The sequence below is a fragment of the Oncorhynchus gorbuscha genome, linkage group LG22, assembly GCF_021184085.1.
Source record: "Oncorhynchus gorbuscha isolate QuinsamMale2020 ecotype Even-year linkage group LG22, OgorEven_v1.0, whole genome shotgun sequence".
Classification (NCBI taxonomy): Eukaryota; Metazoa; Chordata; class Actinopteri; order Salmoniformes; family Salmonidae; genus Oncorhynchus; species Oncorhynchus gorbuscha.
Window position 1 is genome coordinate 30,880,154 of NC_060194.1, and position 22,117 is coordinate 30,902,270.

The following is a 22,117-nucleotide window of genomic DNA, read 5'->3' on the forward strand; positions in this document are numbered from 1 at the left end:
GCACCCATATAGAGACTGCCAGAGGTTCGGACAACAGGCCCTCCGATTTGACACACTGAACTCTCTGAGAAGTAGTTGGTGAACCAGGCGAGGCAGTCATTTGAGAAACCAAGGCTGTTGAGTCTGCCGATAAGAATATGGTGATTGTCAGTGTCGAAAGCCTTGGCCAGGTCGATGAATACAGCTGCACAGTATTGTCTCTTATCGATGGAGGTTATGATGTCGTTTAGGACCTTGAGCATGGCTGAGGTGCACCCGTGACGAGCTCGGAAACCAGATTGCATATCGGAGAAGGTACGGTGGGATTCGAAATGTTAACTTGGCTTTCGAAGACCTTAGAAAGGCAGGGTAGGATAGATATAGGTCTATAGCAGTTTGGGTCTAGAGTGTCCCCTCCTTTGAAGAGGGGGATGACCGTGGCAGCTTTCCAAACTTTGGGGATCTCAGACAATACGAAAGAGAGGTTGAACAAGCTCTTAATAGGGGTTGCAACAATTTCTGTGAATAATTTTAGGAAGAGAGGGTCCAGATTGTCTAGCCCAGCTGATTTGTAGGGGTCCAGATTTTGCAGCTCTTTCAGAACATCAGCTATCTGGATTTGGGTGAAGAAATGGTGGAGGCTTGGGCAAGTTGCAGTGAGGGGTGCAGGGATGTTGACCGGGGTCAGGGTAGCCAGGTGGAAAGCATGGCCAGCCAAAGAAAAATGCTTATTGAAATTCTCAATTATCATGGATTTGGTGACAATGTTTCCTAGCCTCAGTGCAGTAAGCAGCTGGGAGGAGGTGCTCTTATTCTCCATGGACTTTACAGTGTCCCAGAACATTTTGGAGTTAGTGCTACAAGATGCAAATTTCTGTTTGAAAAAGCTAGACTTTGCTTTCCTAACTGCCTGTGTATATTGGTTCCTAACTTCCCTGAATAGTTGCATATCGCGGGGGCTATTCGATGCTAATGCAGTACGCCACAGGATGTTTTTGTGCTGGTCAAGGGCAGTCAGGTCGGGAGTGAACCAAGGGTTATATCTGTTCCTGGTTCTACATTCATGCTTATTTAAGATGGTGAGGAAAGCACTTTTAAAGAACAACCAGGCGTCCTCCACTGACAGAATGAGGTCAATAACCTTCCACGATACCCGGGCCATGTTGATTAGAAAGGCCTGCGCACTGAAGTGTTTTAGGAAGCGTTTGACAGTGATGAGCGGTGGTCGCTTGACCGCAGACCCATTATGGACGCAGGCAATGAGGCAGTGACCCTGAGATCCTGGTTGAAGACAGCAGAGGTGTATTTGGACGGCAGGGTGGTTAGGATGATATCTATGAGGGTGCCCGTGTTTACGGATTTGGGGTTGTACCTGGTGGGTTCATTGATAATTTGTGTGAGATTGATCAAGCTGAGATTGTAGGATGGCCGGGGTTTTAAGCATGTCCCAGTTTAGGTCACCTAGCAGCACGAGCTCTGAAGATAGGGGGGCAATCAATTCACATATAGTGTCCAGGGCACAGCTGGGGGCAGAGGGTGGTCTATAGCAAGCTGCAATGGTAAGAAAATGGTTTCTGGAGAGGTGGATTTTTAAAAGTAGAAGCTCAAAATTGTTTGGGTACAGACCTGGATAGTAAGACAGAAATCCATAGATTAGGGCCTAACGAATGTATTTCAATTGACTGATTTCCTTGTATGAACTGTAACTCAGTCAAATCTTTGAAATTGTTGCATGTTGCGTTTATATTTTTGTTCAGTACACTAACCTTAACCCTACCTCTTTTTCTAAACCTAACCTTAGCGGGCAGTTTCTTATCAACAGATAGCTTGTTGATTGTATGACCATCTGTAGAACATCTACATAAGGACTATTCAGACTATCCAAATAAAGTGTGACTAATATTTCCAGGAGGGTATTTTTAGGGGGCAGAAATTAAAAGGACAGAAGGATATAAGGCTCTAGCCACAAGTAGAGAACTATATAGGGGGTAATTTCGCTCTATGCATATTCTGACCTTGAACTTAAGCATGACAATAGCATGCTATTCACCAGCTATTCGTTTGGGTAAAGATTGAACAAATGAAGGTGTGGTGGAGGTCTCTACAGATACGTCTTATTCTGACCTGGACTTCATTCCCTGATAATTCCACCACCTTTACGTGTGAGGAAACCATGAATAAGGTCTAGCAAACCTAACGGTTCCAAGTCAGAAAAGCATTTACAGTACTTTATTTTTTCAGATAGAAATAACACCATTCTCTATGCATTGTAATTAACAACTTGATAAGAGCTATTGATAAGAGCTAGGAAAATGAGTCTGTTTGGAAAAGGGAATGATAAATTACACTTGTTTTAGATTTATTTTACCTTATAATCATTGGAGAGAAAAAACTGTCATATGGCAGCAAACTGAAGCAGTACAATGTATTAACTGCAGGGATGCGAACTGCTGAGGGCCCAAAAAGGTGACTTTTTTTTGCACTGAAACTTGCAAAAAAATCCCTGCTCGGGAGAAATGCAGGTTAACTAATTAAACAACAAATAATATGATCTACATGATCAGTCTCTGTGTGTAAAATAAAAAGTGGTTCATGTGAACCTAACTCAGAGCTAAAAAATGTAAAGAAAGAAATCCAATGTTATTTGTTGCCTAGACTTTACTGCAAATGACAAAGTCTTGAGAAAAAAAACAATACACTAATATTGCAGTTTGCCATGACAGCCTTTATAATAGAACGCTTGTGACTACACACATAAATATTGCAGTTGGGAAAAAAACATCTTAAAGTAGAAATAGAATGAGAAACAGGCATTCTATTTTTTGCTCTATTATAGTTACAGCACGTGAAGTCCGTTTCATCACCCGGTCTCCGTGGTCAGGCTTCTCACCTAACGTCACCGTCTCGTTATCGTTCAGGAGACGCGCTGCTGTATGTAACTGACGCGCTGCCTTTCCAAAGCGCGCGCTGATGCTGTAACTAATAAATTGGTTGTCTCTTCTTTCTTCAGTCGCATGCTGCGCTGTATTCTGTTGTATGTAAACGATTGGCTGAGCCTTGGATACAGCCAGTATTGCTCCAAATGCGCATCAGCCAATAGTAATCTAAGCTCCCCCCGAACTTTTCTCATCGAATCTACACGAATCACTATTTTGGATTCAAAACGGCGAATTTTGCCAAAAGGTGACAAGTTTGCACCCCTGTAAATGCTGTGCGGTTATGCAGAACTTAAATTGGCCTTATGACTTGCAGGGATTGGCACTCTCAAATGTCTTAATTATAGGCTACCCCGAATTTCTCGGTCTCCTTTTTCTACCATGTTAAGTATCGACCGTCAGTAGGCCTAATAACCACACATAATCAACTGACAATTTACTGTTAGTTCCCTTCAGTTGGTATAGCCTACATTATTATTCTATTTGTTTACCTTAATTTGGTTCCTCTTTAAATGCCGTAACAGTCGTGTGGTTGTTGCTGTGGATCATTAGTAACGTATTAGTATTCAGACGCTTTGACTTTTTCCACATTTTTTTTCCCCCACATTTGGTCACGTTACAGCCTTATTCTAATTTTTATTTTATTCTTTATTATTTCCCCTCAATCTACACACAATACCCCATAATTACAAATCAAAAAACAGATTTTTTGAAATGTTTGCAAATCTATTCAAAATTAAAAACTGAAATATTACATTTAAATAAGTATTCAGACTAGAGGTCGACCTACCGATTATTGGAGGACCAAAAAAAAAAGTATTTGTACTGCTGGCAAAATGCACGAAAGTGCCGTTTGAATGAATGTTTACAAGCCTGCTTCTGCCTACCACCGCTAAATCAGATACTTAGATACTTGTATGCCCAGTCAGATTATACGCAACACAGGACACGCTAGATAATATATAGTAATATCATCAACCATGTGTAGTTAACTAGTGATTATGATTGATTGTTTTTTATAAGATAGGTATAATGCTAGCTAGCAACTTAACTTTGCTAACTGCATTCGTGCAACAGGCAGTCAGTCTCCTTGTGGAGTGTTAATGAGAGAGAGGCAGGTCGTTATTGTGTTGGACAAGTTAACTGTAAGGTTGCAAGATTGGATCCCCTGAGCTGACAAGGTGAAAGCCTGTCTTTCTGCCCCTTAACAAGGCAGTTAACGCACGGTTCCTAGGCCGTCATTGAAAATAAGAATGTGTTCTTAACTGACTTGCCTAGTTAAATAAAAGTATAAAAAATATATGTAAAAAAATTGGCAAATCGGCGCCCCAAAATACAGATTTCCGATTGTTATGAAAACTTGAAATCTGCCCTAATTAATCGGCCATTCCAATTAATCGGTCAACCTCTAATTCAGTACTTTGTTGAAGCACCTTCGGAAGCAATTACAGCCTCGTATTTGGGGAGTTTCTCCCATTCTTCTCCGCAGATCCTCTCAAGCTCTGCCAGGTTGGGTGGGGAGCGTCGTTAGCACAGCTATTTTCAGATCTCTCCAGAGATGTTCGATCGGGTTCAAATCCGGGCTGGCCGGGCTACTCAAGGACATTCAGAGACTTGTCCCCGAAGACACTCCTGCGTTGTCTTGGCAGTGTGCTTATGGTCGTTGTCCTGTTGGAAGGTGAACCTTCGCCCCGGTCTGAGGTCCTGAGCGCTCTGGAGCAGGTTTTCGTCAAGGATCTCTCTATACTTTGCTCTGTTCATCTTTCCCTCGATCCTGACTAGTCTCCCAGTCCCTGCCGCTGAAAAACATCCCCACAGCAAGATCCTGCCACCATCATGCTTCATCTTAGGGATGGTGCCAGGTTTCCTCCAGACATGACACTTGGCATTCAGGCCAAAGAGTTCAATCTTGGTTTCCTTAGACCAGAGAATCTTGTTTCTCATGGTCAGAGTCCTTTAGGTGCTTTTGGCAAACTCCACGTGTGCCGTCATGTGCCTTTTACTGAAGAGTGGCTTCCGTCTGATTGGTGGAGTGCTCCATAAATGGTTGTCCTTCTGGAAGGTTGTCCCATCTCCACAGAGGAACTCTAGACCTCTGTCAGAGTGACCATCGGGTTCTTGGTCACCTTCCTAACCTGATTATTCAGTTTGGCCGGGGATGGCCAACTCTAGGAGTGTTGGTGATTCCAAACTTCTTCCATTTAATAATGATGGAGGCCACTGTGTTCTTGGGGAACTTCAATGCTGTAGAAATGTTTTGTTACCTTACCCCATATCTGTGCCTCGACACAATCCTGTCTCGGAGCTCTACGAACAATTCCTTTAACCTCATGGCTTGGTTTTTGCTCTGACATGCACTGTCAACTGTGGGACCTTATATAGAGACAGGCGTGTGCCTTTCAAAACCATATCCAATCAATTGAATTTACCACAGGTGGACTCCAATCAAGTTGTAGAAACATCAAGGATGACCAATGTTAACAAGATTCACCTGAGCTCAATTTCAAGTCTCATAGCAAAGGGTCTGAATACTTATGTAAATAAGGCAATTCTGGTTTTTTATATATATATACATTTGCAAACATTTCTAAAAACCAGTTTTCGCTTTGTCGTTATGAAATATTGTGTGTAGATTGTAGAAAAAACATTTTTTTAGAATAAGACAGTAACCTAACAAAATCTGGAAAAAGTCAGGGGGTCTGAACACTTTCTGAATGCACTGTATATTTTTTGAAAGACATGTAGGCTAATTCAATTGTCATGGAGCGGAGAGCAGAAGCCGTAAAAGTTTGAACCTGAAGCATGGCGCAATACTTGGCAGAGTTCCATGGTTTGTGCAAGCAATAGACGAGGGTATAGCCTACTATTGTACACTCTTCTCCCTATTATAATTCTATGTACACTAATCTTCCAACATTACCATTTTCAGAATGAATCAAACCACCATTTTCTTTCTTTCGTGTGTAAAGACTCTCCAAACCTGTTTTTTATGATTCAATTTCATTTGTTTTTTATGATTTCTTCAATTTATCCCTAATATTCTGAACTGTCGATAAAATTAGAACTAAAAAAGGAACACCATATTTAAAGGATGGCTTATGATAAAAGTACTGAAAACCCTATTAAATGAAAACACCACAAGAAAATCTGTTGGCAAGTGGGACAGTTTTCAGTGGTTGAATGAAATTTAAAATCAGAGTGCGTAAGGTAAACAAATGAAGGTAAACGAAACAATGGAATTAAATGGAATAATAATGTAGACTATACCTACTGAAGGGAAATTGGAAGATGAATGTGTGCGATAATTAGGCCTGCTGAAGGCCGACACTGATATTTAACACGGTAGAAAACGGAGACAGAGTTCGGGGTAGACAAAAAATTAGGGCTGCCAAGGGTCGGAAACTTTCCGGTAAATGGGATGTTAAGCCCTGGAATTTTGGGATTTGTGCTTAAATTCACCCCCAAAAAGTTAGCTTATAACAGTGAACCTTTTTTTGTGGGACACACATAAGGCAATTCTAGGTCTTGTGGCATATTTTGGTTAAACTATCCCCAATTCAATGGAATTGCAACCCTCTGATTGTCAAGATCTTGCACACTAATGAGATGCTATTGAGCCCTCACTACTAAATGGTCTGAGCCAAGGACGACATGCTTTCTGGTAAGTTTTGATTAAAATACTGGGTGAGGTGAATATATTTTATATGACATACATGATTCTTTGTTAACTAGTAAATAGTAGCCTACAACAAAGTGTGTTGAAATAATTTCTAACTTAACAATTTAATTTTTTGCTAACATGTGTGTTTTAGCTTGCTTGAGCCTACTAACTGAGGAGTGTTAATTCACCTGTTGCCATACGTTTAATTTTAAAACATTTATCTTACAAAGGAGTTGTTTAATCTAACTGCTTAACTATTTATCTGTACATGGAATTGTATTTATTTATATTCTTTAAAAAAAATTATAATCTTCACAGGAAAATGCCACGGGCACTATCTGATGTGTGGAGACATTTCACTGCAGCAAATGTAGAAGGAAAAGCTGTGTACATTTGCAAATGCAGTGCCAAATCATATGTGAAGAATGCAACAAAGATGCAGAATCATCTGGCCAAGTGCATAAAATTCCTTCAGCTCTCACAACCTCTGACAAAAGTCACTACTTCTATTCGAGGTGAAAATGATGAATCTGACACCTTATCGATAGCAGCAGCTCACGGTCCTCCTGGAATCCAAAGTTTTTTTTTTTACCCCTATGGAGTAACGAAGTCAGAGAAATGCTGATGAATGTCTAGCTAGAGCTGTGTATGCAACTGGTTCAGCTCTGATGATCACAGGCAATGTGTATTGGAAGAGATTTCTGAATGTTCTTTGCCCACCATACAAACCTCCAACCAGACATGCTTTATCTACTAATTTGCTGGATGCAGAGTTCAACAGAGATCAAGTGAAAGTCAAGCAAATCCTAGAGAAAGCAGACTGCAATGGAATCATCTCTGATGGGCGGTCGAATGTTTGTGGGCAAGGAATAATTAACTACATCATCTCCACCCCTCAACCAGTATTCTATCAGAGCACAGATACAAGAGACAACAGACACACTGGTCTCTATATTGCAGATGAGCTGAAGGCAGTCATCAATGACCTTGGCCCATACAAGGTATTTGCACTGGTGACAGACAATGGAGTAGCCGTAAGACGTGTGTATTTGTCTTTGTCTTATCCCGTGTAAATAGCCAGACTTTCTTGCATATATCTTAATGTCACTTTATCTACAAACTAAATATGTTTTCCTGCAACCCCCGCCTCATCCAATGTGGTAGGGATCTGCTATTTCTATTTCTTATAACTGGAACTTCCATCAGGAGCTAGCCAGCTAACTAGCTACTAGTATTTGTTAGCCACAGCTAGCGGTCTTCACCTTTTTCCTCGGATACCAGCCAGCCTTAGCTCAGACAACACCAGCCAGTCTGCACAGCGCGATATCAACCCAGAGCATATCGGACTGCTTCTCTCTACCATATCACCGGATTCCTGCCATTCTGCATCATTACACCAGATCATTGCAGCCAGCTAGCTTCAAACGAGTGGCTACTGTTAGCTAACGCCTCTGTCCCAAAGCAAGCACCAGCTAGCCTCGAGCTAGGCCCATATACCAGCTAATTCTAGGGTGACAATACCTCCTTTGCCAATTGGCCTGGACCCTTTACTGTCAACACGTAAAATGTTTGTCTCCATATGATATGGTAAATATATCCAAAGCAAAAACATCTACATTTAAATGGTATTAATATTACATTTGCATATATTCCCATTAATTCCAATGGAAAGTTTCCACCTCTGAATATTCCCCAAAATGTGCAACCCTACCTATAATTAAGACATTTGATAGTGTCACGTTCACGGTCTTCAAACTCCCTGTCATAAATGAGCCAAGGCGCAGCGTGCATGTAATTCCACAGCTTTAATAAAGTGAAACCTTCACAAAAAAAAAAAACAGGTCAACAGAAACCGAACGTGACGCAACCGTGGCGCACACAAACACTCACAGAAAATAAATAATTACCCACAAACACAGGTGGGGAAAAGGCTGCCTAAGTATGATTCCCAATCAGAGACAACGATAGACAGCTGCCTCTGATTGGGAACCATACCCAGCCAACAAAGAAACAGACAAACTAGAATGCCCACCCAAATCACACCCTGACCTAACCAAATAGAGAAATAAAAAGGCTCTCTAAGGTCAGGGCGTGACAGATAGTGCATAAGAATTTCATAAACTTTAATGCTTCAGTTTCCTACAAAATGACTGGTTTCACATTTGCCTCCAGTGATAAGGTAAAAATATATCTAAAACAAGTGTAATTTAGATGTACAATTCCCTTATCCATTCGGACTACACATTTACCTAGCTCTTATCAAGTTGTTAATTAAATAGAGTGCATAGAGAATGTTGGTATTTCTATTTTAAAAAATTAAAGTACTGTAAATGCTTTTCCGACTTGGAACCGGTAGGTTCGCTAGACCTTATTCATGGAGAGGAGAGGGAGAGGAGTGGGAGGAGAGAGGGAGAAGAGTGGGAGAGGAGTTGGAGGAGAGGAGAGGGGGAGGAGTTGGAGGAGAGGAGAGGGAGAGGAGTTGGAGGAGAGTGGGAGGGAGAGGAGTGGGATAGGAGAGGGATGAGGAGAGGAGAGTAGTGGGAGTGGGAGAGGAGTGGGAGGGGAGAGGAGTTGGAGAGGGAGAGGAAACCTTATTAATGGTTTCCTAAAGTTGGTGGAATTATCAGGGAATGAAGTCCAGGTCAGAATAAGACGTATCTGTAGACACACCTTCACCAGAACTTAATTTATTCAATTTCGACCCAAAACGAATAGCGGGTGAATAGCATGCCATTCTTATAGCATTCTTATAGCATAGAAAATCTAATCAAATAAAATTGTATTAGTCACATACACATGGTTAGCAGATGTTAATGCGAGTGTAGCGAAATGCTTGTGCTTCTAGTTCCGACCATGCAGTAATATCTAACAAGTAATCTAACAATTTCACAACAACGACCTTTTACACACAGTTTAAAGGAATGAATAAGAATACATACATATAAATATATGGATGAGCGATGGCCGAACAGCATAGGCAAGATGAAGTAGATGGTATCGAGTACAGCATATACAGTGGGGCAAAAAAGTATTTAGTCAGCCACCAATTGTGCAAGTTCTCCACTTAAAAAGATGAGAGGCCTGTAATTTTCATCATAGGTACACTTCAACTATGACAGACAAAATTAGAAAAAAAAATCCAGAAAATCACATTGTAGGATTTTTAATGAATTGATTTGCAAATTATGGTGGAAAATAAGTATTTGGTCAATAACAAAAGTTTATCTCAATACTTTGTTATATACACTTTGTTGGCAATGACAGAGGTCAAACGTTTTCTGTAAGTCTTCACAAGTTTTCACACACTGTTGCTGGTATTTTGGGCCATTCCTCCATGCAGATCTCCTCTAGAGCAGTGATGTTTTGGGGCTGTTGCTGGGCAACACGGACTTTCAACTCCCTCCAAAGATTTTCTATGGGGTTGAGATCTGGAGACTGGCTAGACCACTCCAGGACCTTGAAATGCTTCTTACGAAGCCAGTCCTTCGTTGCCCGGGTGGTGTGTTTGGGATCATTGTCATGCTGAAAGACCCAGCCACGTTTCATCTTCAATGCCCTTGCTGATGGAAGGAAGTTTTCACTCAAAATCTCACGATACATGGCCCCATTCATTCTTTCCTTTAAACGGATCAGTCGTCCTGGTCCCTTTGCATAAAAACAGTCCCAAAGCATGATGTTTCCACCCCCATGCTTCACAGTAGGTATGGTGTTCTTTGGATGTAACTCAGCATTCTTTGTCCTCCAAACACAACGAGTTGAGTTTTTACCAAAAATTTATATTTTGGTTTCATCTGACCATATGACATTCTCCCAATCTTCTTCTGGATCATCCAAATGCTCTCTAGCAAACTTCAATTGGGCCTGGACATCTACTGGCTTAAGCAGGGGGACACGTCTGGCACTGCAGGATTGGAGCCCCTGGCGGCGTAGTGTGTTACTGATGGTAGGCTTTGTTACTTTGGTCCCAGCTCTCTGCAGGTCATTCACTAGGTCCCCCCGTGTGGTTCTGGGATTTTTGCTCACCGTTCTTGTGACCATTTTGATCCCACGGGGTGAGATCTTGCGTGGAGCCCCAGATCGAGGGAGGTTATCAGTGGTCTTGTATGTCTTCCATTTCCTAATCATTTATCCCACAGTTGATTTCTTCAAACCAAGCTGCTTAACTATTGCAGATTCAGTCTTCCCAGCCTGGTGCAGGTCTACAATTTTGTTTCTGGTGTCCTTTGACAGCTCTTTGGTCTTGGACATTTTGGAGTGTGACTGTTTGAGGTTGTGGACAGGTGTCTTTTATACCGATAACAAGTTCAAACAGGTGCCATTAATACAGGTAACGAGTGGAGGACAGAGGAGCCTCTTAAAGAAGAAGTTACAGGTCTGAGAGAGACAGAAATCTTGCTTGTTTGTAGGTGACCAAATACTTATTTTCCACCATAATTTGCAAATACATTCAGTTTCTTTTCCTCATTTTGTCTGTCATAGTTGAAGTGTACCTATGATGAAAATTACAGGCCTCTCTCATCTTTTTAAGTGGGAGAACTTGCACGATTTGTGGCTGACTAAATAAATTTTTGGCCCACTGTACATATGATAAATATAGGGTATGTAAACATGATATAAAGTGGCATTGGTAAATGTGACTAGTGATACATTTATTCCATCAATTTTAATTATTCAAGTGGCTAGAGATTTGAGTCAGTATGTTGGCAGCAGCCACTCAATGTTAGTGATGGCTGTTTAACAGTCTGATAGATGGCTGTTTAACAGAGATATAAGCTGTTTTTCAGTCTCTCGAACCCAGCTTTGATGCACCTGTACTGATCTTGCCTTCTGGAAGATAGCGGGGTGAACAGGCAGCAGACCTCACTAACCTCTGGAGACCCTTACGGTTGTGGGCGGTAAAGTTGCCGTACCAGGCTGTGATACAGCCCGACAGGATGCTCTCGATTGTGCATCTGTAAAAGCCTGTGAGTGTTTTTGGTGACAAGCCAAATTTCTTCAGCCTCCTGAGGTTGAAGAGGCACTGTTGCGCCTTCTTCACCACGCTGTCTGTGTGGGTCGACCATTTCAGTTTGTCTGTGATGTGTACGCCAAGGAACTTAAAACTTTCCACCTTGTCCACTACTGTCCCTTCGATGTGGATAGGGGGGTGCTCCCTCTGCTGTTTCCTGAAGTACACGATCATCTCCTTTGTTTTGTTGACGTTGAGTGGGAGGTTATTTTCCTGACACCACACTCCAAGGGCCCTCACCTCCTCCCGGTAGGCCGTCTTGTCATTGTTGGTAATCAAGCCTACCACTGTAGTGTCGTCTGCAAACTTGATGATTGAGTTGGAGGCGTGCATGGCCACACAATCATTGGTGAATAGGGAGTACAAGATAGGGCTGAGAACACACCCTTGTGGAGCCCCAGTGTTGAGGATCAGCGGGGTGTAGATGGTGTTTTTTACCCTCAACACCTGGGGGCGTCCCGGCAGAAAGTCCAGGACCCAGTTGCACAAGGGCGGGGTTGAGACCCAGGGTCTCGAGCTTAATGATGAGTTTGGAGGGTACTATGGTGTTAATCCATTGGGGCGGTAAGCAAATTTGAGTGGGTCTAGGGTGTCAAGTAGGGTGGAGGTGATATGATCCTTGACTAGTCTCTCAAAGCACTTCATGATGACTGAAGCAAGTGCTACAGGGTGATTATCATTTAGCTCAGTTTCCTTAGCTTTCTTGGGAACAGGAACTATGGTGGCCCTCTTGAAGCATTTGGGAACAGCAGACTGGGATAGGGATTGATTGAATATGTCCATAAACACACCAGCCAGCTGGTCTGCGCATGCTCTGAGGACGCGGTTAGGGATGCCGTCTGGGCCGGGTTAACACATTTAAATGTTCTACTCACGTTGGCTGCGGTGAAGGAGATCCCGCAGGTTTTGGTAGCGGGCCGTGTCGATGGCACTGTATAGTCCTCAAAGCGAGCAAAGAAGTTGTTTAGTTTGTCTGGGAGGAAGACATATAAAAAGGGAATTACGTTCCATTTACGCGAGCTTAACTCAGGTCAGAATAGGGGCCAGAGTGAATAGGGATTCCTCATAATCTTGATATCATAAAACAAGCAGCAACCTAGATCTATAACCGGAAGGGAAAATAGAAGGCAAACATTCCGAATCTCAATCTAGATTCAGAACAGACAGGAGAATGAATTTACATATAAAAGTGGACAAATTAAATACACTGCTCAAAAAAATAAAGGGAACACTAAAATAACACATCCTAGATCTGAATGAATGAAATATTCTTATTAAATACCTTTTTCTTTACATAATTGCTGACAACAAAATCACAATTATCAATGGAAATCAAATTTATCAACCCATGGAGGTCTGGATTTGGAGTCACACTCAAAATTAAAGTGGAAGACCACACTACAGAGGAGAGAGAGAGAGACAGAGAGGAGAGAGAGACAGAGGAGATAGGGACAGAGAGTAAGAGAGAGAGGGGGACAGAGAGGAGAGAGGGACAGAGAGAGAGACAGAGAGGAGAGAGAGACAGAGGGACAGAGAGAGACAGAGAGGAGAGAGAGGGACAGAGACAGAGAGAGAGAGGGGGACAGAGAGGAGAGAGAGAGACAGAGAGCAGAGAGAGACAGAGGAGAGGGACAGAGAGTAGAGAGAGAGGGGGGGACAGAGAGGAGAGAGAAAAGAGAGGAACAGAGAGAGATAGACAGAGAGGAGAGAGAGAGGGACAGAGAGAGAGAGAGAGAGAGAGAGAGAGAGAGAGAGAGAGAGAGAGAGAGAGAAGAGATGAACGGAGAGAGACTAGAGAAAATGCATTTATTTGCCACTTTCCATCTTTACGTACTACTTCTGTTTGCATAAGCCACTTCAGTGCTTTCAGCTAACCAAGCAGACAAAAACCAAGCAAGGGAACTGGAAGTGTTTTTTTCAATTAGCCGTCATCAATATGGTTTTATTGACATACAACCCCTTTTGCACTTATGGCTCTGGTCTTCGTCTCTTTTACAACACAGAGGAACAACTGCCAATGTTTGTGCCATTATTGCTGTTCAATATTTGAATAGCTGTTTGCTGCTGTATATTGATGCAGGCCTACTGTCACCGAATTTGCTACATTTATAAATCATGCAACAACATATACAAATATTGTAAGTTATCTGTGTGTTGTATTAATGGATATTGGAAGTGATTTTGGTTATGGGGAAGACAACATCCATATTCAGTCAAAGCATTCAATTCACAGTCTGTATTATCTGATAAACTTTGTTATTGGTTAAATATGGCTTGAATGCAGTAATTATAAGGAGGGGGGGGGGTCGAAGAACTCAAGTGAACAGTGGGCTGTTTTCCTGGTACACCGGATTGGCTGCACCTGTTGAGATGGTAAGATAGCAGCAGGACCTTTAGCTAGTTTTTCCAGACTAAATTCATGCGTCTCTTTCCACTGGAGCCTCTCACACAGCCACAGGTGACCCACTGGATCATGGAAAGGCTCAAAAATAACTCCATGACTCTGTTACCACAAACAAAGAAATAAGCTCAATGAGTAACTACATGCAGACAAAGTCCCCTTTCCCATGCATATCTTCAGGATTCTGCATTGGTGATGACACAGTAGTCTACCTAGGGATACAAACAGTGTGTTTATCGATAATCAACCGTAAGTCTGTCTGTGAGAGATAGGGATGTTCAATACTTTCCATCACTATTGACCATCTGGTATGTCTAACAGCACAAGAACTGCTTATCATGACACATATTGATTCATTTCTATGACAGCAAACATGAACAGAAGCCAGATGAATGATAACAAGCTGGTATTAATGGTGTCCTAATGACATAACGGAACTGAAGAATAACAAGGGGCTCCTATAGCCTCAGCGTATGATAGTGCTGAGCGATTAGCCGAATATCCTGTTATTCTTTTTTTTTTTTAACAGGCAATGTACCTTTTTATGGTGAGCTCAATGCACACATTGTGTAGGTTCTCTATAGAGATAGATCAGATCAAGCCAGAACTGTAGGGAATTGTAGTTTCCAACAGGCCAACAATATTCTACATACTGTACACAAAACAGAAATATAAATGAAACATGCAAACATTAAAGATTTTACTGAGTTACAGTTCATATAAGTAAATTAGACAATTTAAATAAATTCATTAGGATAATCTATAAATGTCCTATGACTGCGACTACAGAAATGCATCGGTTGGTCACAGATATCTTTAAAAAAGGTAGGGGTGTGGATCAGAAAACCAGTCAGTATCTGGTGTGACCACCATTTGCCTCAGGCAGCACGACACAAACCTCCTTCACATAGAGGCTGTTGATTGTGAACCACAGCTTGGTGCCCTTGCTCGTGTTGGCCATAGATCACAATGCTCAGCAGATCTATAGGTGTTGCTTCCTGAATACCTGCAATCTACAGAAACACCGTTGTCCCTCTGTGAAACCGTACTCCAAATGTAATCTTTCTCTGCCACTCTGAGGTAGATTAGTTTATCAAAGAGAGTAGCAGAAACAGAGTGAGTTTTCCCCCAACAGCCCACAGTTAGCTCTCATGGACATGCTCCAGAGGCCATATCCACAACAATGGCTTAAGCAGATGAGAAATCTGGGAAGGTCAGAGAGCACGCTTGGGTTCAAATAGTGTTTGTTTTCTTTCAAACACTTTACCTACTCTTGACTGAGCTTGCCCTGGCGCAATGGAAACAATGGGTTAGTCCCAAAAGTGCAATCCCCTCACTTCTGGCACTCTAAGCAGGGCTCAATCAAACACTCAAAAGTATTTGAAATAAAACCAATACTGTTTGAACCCAGGTCTGTTAGAGAGGCTACAATAACCAGACAAGCACCCCCTAGATTCTACTGAACCACCAAGCTGAGATTCTAGGGTTACTGAAGTATTCTAACCTACATTTCACTAATGTCCGACAACGGCAATATCAATCTGATCCTATAGAGTGGGCCTTAATGAAAATAAAAAAAATTCTGAAAATATGGAAAACAATAGATGACGGATGGAGAGTCTAGAGAGATGTTGGTTGGAATCCAACAGAGAACATGAAAGAACATGGAAGGTTTCTGGTATGGTACAGTGGCACTGAGGTATGATAATGAAGGTGTGCAAGAAGGACAAAGGTAAAAAAGGATCGGAAGCACAATGCAATCTAGGCTTTATTGACAATATTTGATCCCTTAGGCCTTCATCAGGTCAAACCTGAACATGATCTTTGACCTCCAGCACCTGCTGTGCCAATATGTAATATTCTCTTATACAAGAATATGGGGGGATACATGAGTCTGAATATATGATAGTATTCACACAGCTTCATTAAAAGATAGCAGTTTGGCTGTGGCACTTTCACTGGACACATACCTACACATCTCACATGCTCTCAGTCACCCAGACCTACCATCGTACAAGAGCTCCAGTCATCTATTATCTGGGAATAGCAGAATATTGCAGCATATTGATATAAGGGGGCTTGGTAAATTGTGTCCACGTGGGCTGGGCCTTGCTTCGCAGGCAGCCTGGTGTTGTGATGGGGATTAAGGATTTAGCTGTGAACATGTCCCTATGATTAGACTGATCTGACACAGGTCATCTTTTATTGTCTCTGGACCCACAGAGACAGATAGAAAGGACCTCTTCCTACTCCATGTCTCTTCGCTCTCTGACAGCTTGGCATGGGGAGAGATGTGATGAGATGACACACCGAAAAGATGAGAGGAATCTTTAGGACTGCCTGCAATAAGAAAGAAATGTCAGCCATCTATCTGCAAATTCGATGTGTCATCTCTATCAAAAACAGGAATTTTGGGGTGCCAGCAACAAGAACCATCTCAACCATCTCTGAGTTCTCCAAATAGAGATCCACTGGAAGACATATTGACTGAAATGCATTCGAGCCCAGTAATGTATAATTGCTGGAGTGATTGCTTCTGGGTGGATGATGAGGATAATTATCTGGGTTATATTAGCGTCTTCTCAGAAGATAACAGTTTATCATCATTGATACCAATGGCGTGCGGGAAGAAACATCAGATGAGCTCTCAGATTAACTTTTTTTAACCAAATATTGTAGGCAGGCCCTTGACTAGCGTCCATGGATATTGATTTAGGGACCCCGCCAGTGAAAAACTATCTAGGGGAAACTCTGCGCCAATGTAGTCTGTTTGGCATGACAATGACAGCAATGGCGTTGGCAAGACAATGCAAACAGATCTGGGACCAGGTTAGTACCAACTTGCAGAAATAAACATTGGAAGATCTCTTAACACTAGTTCTACCTAAATCTCACCACCAGCAGCACTAAATGGGGTGCTGGGCCCAGGCTGTCACATTAGGACTGGCAGAACGCTTTGGCCTCCCGAGTGGCACAGCGTTCTAATGCTAGATGCTTTACTACAGACCCTGGTTCGATCCCGGGCTACATCACAACCGGCCGTGATCGGGAGTCCCATAGGGCAGCGCACCATCGGCACAGCGATGTCCTAGTTAGGGGAGGGTTTAGCCGGGGTAGGCCGTCATTGTTCTTAACTGACTTACCTAGTTAAAAAAGGTTCAATAAACTAAAAAATAAATCAAAAGAATTGACATGGCCCCCTTCCTGTGGGAGATGGGTAATTGTTGCTAAATGCATTGTCAAATCTCCCACTCATCTCAAAGAGGGGATAAGGAGCCCAGTAGCCCACTGCTTTGCCTTGATGTCATCCCCATGCATACAGGATAACCACATAAATATATTCAGATCCCCAGTGCAAACTCAGGCAGGACTTTCAGCTCTTGTTGTCACTAATTTAGGAGGTTTGTTAGTGTTTTTCTCAGACCAGTTCAACACTGACATTTAGTCCCAGGAGAGAAATAGAATAGTCTCGTGAATTCTAGAAAAATCCACTAGTTTAGAGTACTTTTCAGAAGATGAGTTGAATGGGAAAGACAAGGCACAACCTGAACCTCATTAACATATTGTGACATTGTTGACATCTTCTCTTCACTGAGTAACTCATGACTTTATGTGTAACCACAAACACTCAGCATTCAGAACCTCTCAGCTACTTTTATAAGACTGAAACGTTTCAGATTGTTGTTTAGACATCAGCCAACATGAGGAGAATTATGTCAAATTAACAGACTATAACATACTGTAATTTCGCACCATGTTCATTCTGGTTTGAATATTTTGCGAACTGTGAGTGTGTGTTACGAAAAAGTTGCTAGTAAAAGAAACATCTGTCACAGCCCGTGGCCAAACAACAAAAAGACGTTTGCCTTCGTCCTCTTAAACCATATGGCAGGACTGTGAAATTCTATGTAACACCATCTTTCTAAACATATGTTCTATGTACTGAAACTTAAAAAGACAAATTCTCCAGTCCAGTGACTATTTCTTTGCTTCTCTCTCTTTTTATTGGCTCTCTAAAAGCCTTATTTAGGGTCCTTTCACAACAGGGAGCCAATGTGCTCTGTCCGGTTTGTTTAGCTGCTCGGAAATATTTAGGAAATCTGTCTTTTGGCTCACAAACACGCCTGCCTTGTTATGATTCTGTGAACACCGGCTATGACTGGGAAAGGATCGTATCTTAATGAGTGACAGGGGGGGATACCTGCACAAAAAGTGGTTTTCCTCCATACCTTGTTCTCCATCTTCTTTTAAAATAGGGAGCCAATTTGTTTTTAGCACTTATTTCCCTGACTGATCAAAACTCGTTTTCTCGTCGCTCTGAGGCAGACATATGGTGAGCAATATGCTTAAAACATCGAATCACAATTATTTTTAATTTTTTAAAATCACAGTATCGAATCGCAATACAAATAGAATCGCAAAACATATTGTATCGGCACCCAAGTATCGTGATAATAACCTGAATTGTCAGGTTCCTGACAATTCCCAGCCTTAAACTTAATAGAACCAGCTGATGAAACCTGTCGCAATTGGAGCTAGTCAGGAACCATGTTTTTGGCCTCCGAGATTGAGTGCACTTATTGTAAATCGCTCTAAATAAGAACATCCGCAAGCTACCCAACATGACTCAAATGAAACATAAATGTTTTTGATCTCAATAAAGATTTTTTTCCCACGATATTGCCACCACAAAGTAATCAATTTGCCGCCTTGTCAGCTGAGGGATAACATGCACTTCACTGGATGTTAGTCTTATTGGCTCCTGGTTTACTCTGGTTTAAATGCATTTGAGGTGTCAAAGGTACATCGTAGGGAGAGCAAAAAACACCCCAAGATAAGAAACCTATGATGACGTCAAGTCTAAAATGTGAAGTCCCAAAGAACAGGAGAGAAGAGTGGACAACGGTACCTGACCAAGTAAAGCAGAACAATCACCACCTGGAGTTTCTCAAAGCTAATACACAAATCATCCAGCAGGTAAAGTGAGTGGAATACTGGCATACTCAAACAAAATAAAACACCGGTCAATTAAGTATGTACCAAAAAATGGTTCTCCAACATACACTGGATATACAAAAGTATGTGGACACCCCTTCAAATGAGTGGATTTGGCTTTTTCAGCCACAGCTGTTGCTGGCAGGTGTACAAAGTCGAGCACACCTTCATGTAATCTCCATAGACAAACATTGGCAGTAGAAGGGTCTTACTGAAGAGCTCTGTGACTTTCAATGTGGCACCGTCATAGGATGTCAGTTCGTCCAACAAGTCAGTTCGTCAAATGTCTGCCCTGCCAGAGCTGCCCCGGTCAACTCTAAGTGCTGTTATTGTGAAGTGGAAACCTCTAGGAACTGCAACGGCTCAGCCGCGAAGTGGTAGGCCACACAAGCTCACAGAACGGGACCGCCGGGTGCTGAAGCATGTAAAAATCGTCTGTCCCCAGTTGCAACACTCACCACCAAGTTCCAAACTGCCTCTGGAAGCAACGGCAGCATAATAACTGTTCTTAGGGAGCTTCATGAAACGGGTTTCCATGACCGAGCAGCCACAAACAAGCCTAATATCACCATGCGCAATGCCAAGCGTCTGCTGGAGTGGTGTTAAGCTTGCCACCATTGGACTCTGGAGCAGTGGAAATGCACTCTCTGGAGTGATGAATCACGCTTTACCATCTGGCAGTCCGACGGACGAATCTGGGTTTGGCAGATGCCAGGAGAACCCTAGCTGCACCAATGCATAGTGCCAACTGTAAAGTTTGGTGGAGGAGGAATAATGGTCTGGGACTGTTTTTCATGGTTCGGGCTAGGCCTCTTAATTCAAGTGAAGGGAATTCTTAATGCTACATACAGCATACAATGACATTCTAGATGATTCTGTGCTTCCAACTTTGTGGCAACAGTTTGGGGAAGGCTCTTTATAGTTTCAGCATGACAATGCCCCCGTGCACAGAGAGAGGTCCATACAGATATGGTTTGTTGAGATCGGTATGGAAGAACTTGACTGGCCTGCACAGAGCCCTGACCTCAACCCCATTGAACACCTTTGGGAGGAATTGGAACACCAACTGTGAGCCAGGCCTAATCACCCAACATCAGTGCATTTTATGATTGAGTGTAAGCAAGTCCCCACAGCTATGTTCCAACATCTAGTGAAAAGCCTTCCCAGAAGAATGGAGGCTGTTGTAAGCAGCAATGGAGAGTAACTACATATTAATACCCATGATTTTGGAATGAGATGTTCAACAAGCAGGTGTCCACATAACTTTTGGTCATGTAGTATATGTTACAATGTAAAATGTGATACAGTGGAAGTCATTGCAAAACAACTCTCCTCCCTTTCCAGGGAATTATCAATGGCTAGAATATTCTGGTGCGTTGCCTAATGCTGCATTCCTAACCAAGCTGGAAGGTGGTAATTACCAGTTGTCAAGTTGTAAAGACCAGTTGGATGCATTCACATGCTTTGAACTATTTGGCCAACAAGCTGCGTCAACCATACACTAAAAGTACATGCTTGTAAAGATATTAGTGTTCAATAAAGATATGAATAGATCACTTTTTATAAATAATGTTGTTGCATTTAAATGCTGAAAATGCTGTTACTGATGTCATTTCCTCAATAGGTGACGTCAGATGTCAGCATGTGGGCGAAGTCGGAGCACAGGGATGATAGACCTAGTAATTACCAATTACCGGCTTTCAAGTAGATTTTCTCCAATTCGTATGTGGTAAATACCACCTTCCCACTTGGTTATGAATGCAGCATAAATTCTTCGTTTCGCATGGGATGTATACTGTAGTTGCGCTGTAGTGGTCTATTGGTCCATGTTTGTGTTCCTTGGCACCTCAAACAGTACCTACTATGAAAGTCTATCACCGAACTTTCTATAAAATGTATGCAATCATAATATACCTTGAGTGCACTATTTTTTACAAGTGGGCTACATAGTCCCAGACAAGTAATAACCAGCAACAACTCTTCACTAAGGTTACTGGATTCTTTCCCATGCTGGTTGTCTGGAGTTTCTAAATCTTGAAAGTGTTTTACGCTCGCGGTAGTGAAATGCCTGAACTTTCGTTGATAATCTAAAGAAATGCAACTAGGATTCCAAAAATGTTCACTAAAATAGGCGAATATAAGCACATGATATTTCTTTGTCTTACCTTTCTTTTCCGCCAACGCATAGGAGACCAAAGAGGTGAAAATGATCCAGATTTGAAACAGTGTAGCCATGGTATTTGTTAAACTCGTCTTCATTCTTCCCCACCGAATGTATGAAAACGTGTCAGTCCATACTAATTATGCATAAAATCCAACTAACTTTACATTAAAAATGTGAGGTGGCGTCAACTGAAGGACTTATCTTTACTTGTGAGTTTGACAGCTCCTTCTCCTCCTGTATTTCTCAACAGTACGAGACGTTCGAAGGAAAGCGAGAGAAACCGAAGGGATTTCTGACGTCATCAGTAGGGAGGACCACTGGTGTAAATTCTCATGCATCCTCTCAGGTCACCAGATAAGAAATTGCAAAGGGACCCTTTTCAATTTTTCTATATGAAGTTACGTATTCTAATGTAATTTGCATGATTAACAAAAATACAGAAGGCAGGGTAGCCTAGAGCATTGGACTAGTAACTGGAAGGTTGCAAGTTTAAACCCCCAAGCTGACAAGGTACTAATCTGTCGTTCTGCCCCTGAACAGGCAGTTAACCCACTTCCTTGGCTGTCATTGAAAATAAGAATTTGTTCTTAACTGACTTGCCTAGTTAAATAAAGGTAAATAAAATAATTAATTTGATAGACCATATAAATAGTTAACTACAATTTACATGCATAAGCATTCAGTTAAATAGAGGCATACATGTGCTTCTTCTAATGCATTATGAAGAGGGTATTGATAGGAAGTGTTACTCTGACTAAAACCATAGCAACATTATATTGCAATCTTGTCACCCTCAGTCTTCCTCACTTATTTTTTGGACCTAAAACAAACAGTGTTCAGAGTAACACCGTCAGGGTTCGACAAGTTCATTGCCAATTAATAGCATGTGCAGACAATTGTTGACAGAAGGTCAGCCTGGTCAAAGTGATCTAAATGGCCGCCAAGCCAGTGTGTGTGTGTGTTTCTGTACACA

The 22,117-nt window shown here is 42.0% G+C and overlaps 1 protein-coding gene across 1 annotated transcript in view; it reads right to left on the reverse strand.

Annotated features, from left to right (window-relative positions):
* Positions 1 to 21,396, reverse strand: part of LOC124009655 (epidermal growth factor receptor-like) — an 84,917-nt gene extending 63,521 nt beyond the window's left edge. The window contains exon 1 of the mRNA XM_046321677.1: positions 21,146 to 21,396. Within this exon, the coding sequence (XP_046177633.1) occupies positions 21,146 to 21,239 (94 nt within the window). The 5' untranslated portion in view covers positions 21,240 to 21,396. The remainder of the gene's footprint in view (positions 1 to 21,145) is intronic.
* Between the last annotated feature and the right edge of the window lie 721 nt (positions 21,397 to 22,117).